The following is a 7,268-nucleotide window of genomic DNA, read 5'->3' on the forward strand; positions in this document are numbered from 1 at the left end:
AGAGAGAGAGAGAGAGAAGGGGGGAGGGTGGTTGCCAGGTAGGGGAGGGGTGATTTAGGAATGCAAGTTATCAACTGAATTAAAAGACGAAAATATTTGCTCATCGTTTCTATAGGGGGTGAGAGAGAGAGAGAGAGAGAGAGAGAGAGAGAGAGAGAGAGAGAGAGACTCCGAGGAGGGGGAGGAGGAGGAATATCTCATGATGGGCAGACAAGGCAATTGGATTAAAGAGCTTGCACCGGGGGCTCCTCTGAGAGAGAGAGAGAGAGAGAGAGAGAGAAGAAGGGGGGGTAGGGTGGTTGCCAGGTAGGGGAGGGGTGATTTAGGAATGCAAGTTATCAACTGAATTAAAAGACGAAAATATTTGCTCATCGTTTCTATACTGAGAGAGAGAGAGAGAGAGAGAGAGGAGAGAGAGAGAGAGAGAGAGAGAGAGAGAGAATTATGAATGCAAGTAATCAACTGAATTGAAAGACGAAAATATTTTCTCATCCTTTCTGTATTAAGAGAGAGAGAGAGAGAGAGATGAGTAGAGAGAGAGAAGATAGAGAGAGAGAGAGAGAGAGAGAGAGAGATATTAGTAGTCTATTCAAGTGCATTAGAAGACGTAATCTTTATCAAATCCCTACTGAGAGAAAGAGCGAGAGAGAGAGAGAGAGAGAGAGACCTGTAGCACTGAAAAGGAGGAGGTGGAGGAGGAGGAAGAGGAGCTGGAGGGGGAGGTGTGTGTGGGGGGGGGAGGGGGGGGAGGGGGGGTGGGTATGCTGGTAGAACCGAGAACGACCTTCATCATGTAAAACTTAAAGCTACCGTATCACGCCAAGTGTGGAGAAGTGACCCCTGTTGGTATGCCAAAGACATGACACGTCAAGGGAGGGCTTAACCCGGGGCATTTAATCCATAATTCCATCATCTCCCTTTCCTTGTTTTCCAGCTCTTGAGAAATTCCCGACGAGGGCAGCGGATGATGCAAAGTGAGGATGGAAATTTCGCCGGCAGTTCAAACTGTCAGGTGAAGACTGGATGAGCTGCAGGTTTGTGGCCCCTGGAACTGGGAGTTTCCAGAGAAGATCAGAGCCAAAGAACATCAGCCCTGGATCTGGAAGTTGTTATAGATCAAGAGCTAGGAATTATGATTCTGCATCTGGACTCTGTTACAGACTGCGAGCCAGGAATTATGAACCTGTATCTAGAAGCTGTTACAGATTAAAAGCTGGAAATTATGAACCAGTATCTGGAAGCTGTTATGGATCAAAAGCTGGGACTTATGAACCAGCATCTCTAAGCTGTCACGGATTCAGAGCTAGGAATTATGAACCTCCATCTGGAAGCTGTTACGGATTCAGAGCTAGGAATTATGAACCTCCATCTGGAAGCTGTTACGGATTCCACATCTAGGAATTATTGAACCTTTGTTTGTGGGAAGTTGTTTACAGATTAAAAGCTGGGGAAATTATGAACCAACATCTCTAAGCTGTCACGGATTCAGAGCTAGGAATTATGAACCTCCATCTGGAAGCTGTTACGGATTCAGAGCTAGGAATTATGAACCTCCATCTGGAAGCTGTTACGGATTCACAGCTAGGAATTATGAACCTGTATCTGGAAGTTGTTACAGATTAAAAGCTGGAAATTATGAACCAGAATCTGGAAGCTGTTATGGATCAAAAGCTAGGACTTATGAACCAGCATCAGGAAGCTGTCACGGATTCAGAGCTAGGAATTATGAACCTCCATCTGGAAACTGTTACGGATTCAGAGCTAGGAATTATGAACCTCCATCTGGAAGCTGTTACGGATTCAGAGCTAGGAATTATGAACCTGGATCTGGAAGCGCAGATTATGAACCCATATCTGGATATCCGTAAAGATTAAAACAGTTACCAATTTCACTCTGGATTTGTAAATTCCAGGGCGAGATTCAGAGCAAAAGGCTAAGATCTATGGATCTAGAAACTGAAGATCAATAAAACTACAGATTATGAACCTTTCTTCTGAAATTCCTAAGGGTTACAAGAGCTCCAGATTATAAGCCTTGTTCTGAAAAGTGCTGGTGAAGATTGAAAGACCTAAAGTTCTTGGTGAAGGTTAAAAAGGCTCCAGGCTATGAACCTGGTACCAAAAACTCCTGATGAAGATTAAAAGAGTTGCAGCTTATGAACCTTGATCCTAAAAGGGCTCCAGGTTCAGAACCTGGTTCCAAAAGCTCCTGCTAAAGATTAAAGAGCTGCGGATTATAAGCCTACCTCTGGAAATTCCTGCTAAAGATTAAAAGAGCTGCGGATTATAAACCTACATCTGGAAATTCCTGCTAAAGATTAAAAGAGCTCCGGATTATAAACCTACATCTGGAAATTCTTGGTCAAGGTTAAAAGAGCTCCCGAATACGATTATAGTTATTATAAATCATGGTGAATTAAAAAAAAGTTACACACAATGAACCCAGGATTTATAAAAATCCCCACAATTAAGACTTTCGTAAGATTATGAATTTGAAGCTACATATTACAGGTAATCAAACGTATTTATTCAAGCTTTTTTCAAGCTTTTGTATGAATACATACTTGCATTTATATATACTTTTTCCACTTATCCTATTCGAGATTTGTATACAAACTCGTTTATCAGCTTGAATAAAGAAAATAACATCTTTAAACAGAGGCACAGGGAGGAAATAAAATTTTCCTTTCCAATTCCAGTATTCCGTTCTTTTCTCTTTTGGGAAATGTGGCTCCCAAACCAGCAATGCCAAAAATTCGCACGAGCAAATTTTTTCCACCAACAAAACAGGAAATGAATTAATTATCATCACTTCCAGACGGCAGTTACTACAAAGGCACGCTTAATCCTTGCAGTATATTGCATAAATTATTCATGTTGCAGGCAATGCAACTATGCAAGAGCTCTTAATTAATTCAACGCTGAGGCACGAATGTAGTTTCACGCTAAGCATAGCATTTAAGTGGATGGGGAATGCCGAGGGAACTTATCAAACAGAATCAACAGATGATGACAGTAAGATTACGTAGCAAGGGAACCATTTCTTCCCTTATGTATGTTTGTTTGTTTTTTGTTTGTATGGTGTTTTTACGTTGCACGGAACCAGTGATTATTCAGCAACGGGACCAATGGCTTTACGTGACTTCCGAACCACGTCGAGAGTGAACTTCTATCACCAGAAATACACATCTCTGACCCCTCAATGGAATGCCCGAGAATTGAACTCGCGGCCACCGAGGTGGCAGGCCAAGACCAATGAATTGTATTGTTATAAATTCAAGCCTCCTGAACTGGTATCACAACAATATGATCATCGACGCCAAAAGGTGGTGGGATTTAATTAAGATGACTTTATTTCTCTATTTCTCATCTACAAAACTAATCAACTCTTACTTGGCAAACAGCGCTACTCTATACAACATTGGAATATAGACGCCAGGCCAAAGGCCAAGCGCTGGGACCTATGAGGTCATTCAGGCCTGAAAGGTTTGAAAGGTGTAGCAGGAGGAAAACCTCAAAGCAGTTGCACAATGCATCAAGTGTTAGGAGAGGGTGGAAAGTAAGATGAAGAAAGAGAATATGAAAGGAGGTAGAGTAAAAGGAATGAAAGTGGCTGCAGCTAAGGGCCTAAGGAAGGCACCCTGCAAAGAACCTTAAATAATGCCCACAGTGCGCCGCATGAGGTCCACTGAGGGGACTACCCCCCTACGGGGCGAATTCGGACTTGTTGGCGAATTCTTATATGTGGGCAAATTCTGACTTGTGGGCGAATTCGGAATTGTGGGCGAATTCTCGTATGTGGGCAAATTCTTTTAATATGGGCGAATTCTTGTATGAGGGCGAGTTCAGAATTGCGGACGAATTCTTGTATGTGGGCGAATTCTGACTTAGTGATGATAATACTGACAATAATTATAATAATCTCGAACAGAAAAAAAAAATTAAAGCTGTGATATTCCGGTCCGCTTTAACTTCCAGGTCGTTCAAGCTTCAAAATACGAAGAAGAAAACCTAAAAGAAAAGATGAAAAAAAATAAAAGGATCCAAGCTTTATTTGCGCGGCAACAATAAAGCTTTCACCCACAGGTACTCCACTCACAAAAAAGGTCGTTGAGCCTTAAGCCCCCGAAAAAGGCTTTTGAGATGGGCGTTCTTGTTTGCCCGGCGCCGAAGACTCCGAGCGAAAGAAGAAGATGAAAGGAAACATCATAAACAGACACATCATGATCGCAAACGTTCATAAAACATCAGTGCTTAGTTCAAACGTCAGTGCTTGTGTCAGCGATCACGTCTTATTCGTTGTTACCGGAGTCAGTGATGGTGGACTGATGATATTATATAAAAGCCTGTGAATTTCTCTGCTTGTTCATTTTCCCAGAAGATTCCTATAGGAATTGGAACTGGAATATAAAATTTAGTCCAAATACTAATCGCTGCGTCCTATGAGGTCATTCACTGCTGACAGGGAAACTGAAAGGTTTAGAAGCGTAACAGGAGGAAAACCTCGAAGTAATTGCACTATGAAACAATGGTTAGGAGAGGCCTGGGGAAAGTGAGATGGAAGAGAGAGAGAGAATATGAACGGAGGTAGAGTAAAAGGAATGAGAGGTGTCGCACCTAGTGGCAGAAGGGGCGCGGCAAGGAACCTTAGATAAGTAATGCCTACAGAGCACGGCGTGAGGTGCACTGATGGCAGTACCTAGAACTCCCTACGGGGCACAAAAATAGCTTAGAAAGTTCAAGAGTGAATGAGGCAGTTGTGGACGAGAATTCAGGAAGGGTGGTATTCAGATGCAACAATTATTATCACAGAAAACTACGAATTAAGGCCCCCTCCCCCCATACACTGAACGATTGTCTGAACGACTGCCTGTATCGTTCGCAAAAACTGTGTATGGGCTTGTCTGAATGCAAAAGTGGGCGGAGCTTCGTGTCTGAGCGATCTCAGCGGGAATCTGTCACGACCAGGTTGCTGGCTTGCCACTCAAGTCTGCCATAAACAGATCGTTCAATGTATACTAGGTTTGTCTGCCGATATAACGCTATCGAGCGCGTCTCTTCTAGAGATGATGCCATGTCTTCACGAGGCAAAATTTTTGTTCAGACTGAAATCAGTGCGGAGATCGTTCACACTGTATGAATAGTGTGTGTGCCGGTCGATAACGACAATCGTTCAGTGTATGGGAGCCTTTAAACGGACAGTTTCATTCTAAATCTATTGGAATACGTGATTTAAGCATAAAGTCAGGCACAGGGACCCACAGAGCCATTTAGCGCTAAACCTCTTATTGAATATAACCGTTGAGATGTTCGCGAGGAAAACACATCTTTGTATCCATCAAACTGAACTCGACATCATAGTCCTCGCTCGGTTGAAACTGACGCGGGCCACTGAACCTGTGACACCCGATAGTCAGCCCGAAAACGGCGAGGCTGTGACGCGGAAAGAGCTCAACTATCAGTCAAGAGCTCAATCCTCACTCAGCCGAACCGAGGCACTGAGTTTATGACGCCCCAGAAAACTCAATTAGCGAATCAGTCAACTTGATGACGCTTTGCTTATTGGAAACGGTGGGGACCATTTCCCCGTTGAATGAAAAGTAATTTAAGATGACTTAATGAAGAGATTTGGTATTCTAGATCATACTGATTAGGGGGACAGAAGTGTTTGTCTTTGAGGAAGGTGTTTGGGTCTTTCAATTCTTAATAAACAAGAAAATTGCACATTTTCATTGGTACAGAATAAAGATATATATATATATATATATATATATATATATATACTATATAATATACGTATATATATATATATATATATATATTATATATATATATATATACTATATAATAGTCAGTTCACTTACGATGATGATCATCCAATTTCATTTTGCATTGCAGTTTTGAAATACATATCTATCTTAAAAACTACTGTGGCTCAAGGGCTGCAAATTGGCATGTTGATCATCCACCCTCCAATCATCAACCATACCAGATTGCAGCTCTCTAGCCTCAGCAGCTTTTATTTTATTTAAGGTTAAAGTTAGCGATGAACGTGGGTGAAAGTTTCTTACAGCATTATACGCTGTACAGAAATCTCGACTGCGCGCTTTTTTTAAGATTAAAAATCAGATGAACGAAAATTATTGCAAGGGTAAAATAGATAACACTCGTTTAACTTTATTTCAAATTCTGGGTCATTCTTCAACTGACTGGCCAATCATTCATTTTCTTAGGGTGATAATCCAGTCAGTGTCACCTTCACATATTGAATATGGAATAATACTAAATATGATTTCGAGTAACGTCGCTGAATATATCACAATTTATCACCTTTTTAGTTAGTTTCGTTACCTTTCACTTTCGTTCAAGCTCATCGTCCCCCCCAGTTGATAGATGGATATCATCTTCAGGTGCCAAATACCCAGTGTGTGTCTTCCAGCTGACTTATGGGTATCTGGCATCTTGCTTTCAAAGTCTTCCGGCAGACTGATTGATTACAAGATCTCCCCGACACCAGAAATTATCAATTGTCCTCAAGTTACATGATTGATGACTGCATGTCATCAATCATTTGCCGTCATGAGCTCGGTGTCTGAGGACTTCAGCTTGGCTGTATATTGTCTTAGAATGTAAACAACTTGGAACTTCATAAATGTATATATAAAGGTATAAGCCACGAAGAAAGAGAAACACTGGAGTAGCTGCAAGATCTTTCGACTCACGTCCTTTACTTAGCAGACCGAGTGACATATGAGAAACTAAGAGAACAAGGAAGGGTCGTATAAGTGACAGATAGGGATTATAAGGAGATTAGTACATAGAATCAAACCAAACCTGGAGAATGAGTAACCTCAAACAAGCATAAACATGGGCACATTTAAAAAGTTTTTGTAAACCTCTTAAATTTTATCCTTCCTTGTCATCCCAGTTTCTCATGTATGTCAGTCGGTCTGCTAAGTAAAGGACGTGAGTTGAAAGATCTTGCAGCTACTCCAGTGTTTCACTTTCCTTCGTGGCTTATACCTTTATATATACATACATGCATATATACATATACATTATATATGTCTATATAAACTTTAGTTAGGAGAATTAATATCTCTCTCTTTCTCTCTCGCTCATTTTCACCTCCGTTCAGGGTTGTGAGTTGCCTCAGACTTGCATTATCTCCTCCCATTGAGACAGATCTGCCTACACACCTGCAGATCCTTTGTCAGTCGAGCCATTTCATACTGCATTGCCTCTCTCTCTCTCTCTCTCTCTCTCTC

At 41.5% G+C, this 7,268-nt stretch overlaps 2 protein-coding genes across 2 annotated transcripts in view; both read left to right on the forward strand.

The window, feature by feature from the left end:
* The first annotated feature begins 1,023 nt into the window (after window positions 1-1,023).
* On the forward strand, window positions 1,024-1,398 carry LOC135212240 (orcokinin peptides type B-like). The gene has a single exon (XM_064245686.1). The coding sequence runs from the start codon at window positions 1,024-1,026 to the stop codon at window positions 1,396-1,398; it is 375 nt and encodes a 124-aa protein (XP_064101756.1).
* Window positions 1,399-5,306: 3,908 nt separating this feature from the next.
* LOC135212250 (ADP-ribosylation factor-like protein 4A) overlaps window positions 5,307-7,268 on the forward strand; it is a 44,568-nt gene continuing 42,606 nt past the window's right edge. Inside the window, exon 1 of the mRNA XM_064245696.1 lies at window positions 5,307-5,495. Within this exon, the coding sequence (XP_064101766.1) occupies window positions 5,307-5,495 (189 nt within the window). The remainder of the gene's footprint in view (window positions 5,496-7,268) is intronic.

This window comes from Macrobrachium nipponense, chromosome 19, assembly GCF_015104395.2.
Source record: "Macrobrachium nipponense isolate FS-2020 chromosome 19, ASM1510439v2, whole genome shotgun sequence".
In the NCBI taxonomy this organism is placed as follows: domain Eukaryota; kingdom Metazoa; phylum Arthropoda; class Malacostraca; order Decapoda; family Palaemonidae; genus Macrobrachium; species Macrobrachium nipponense.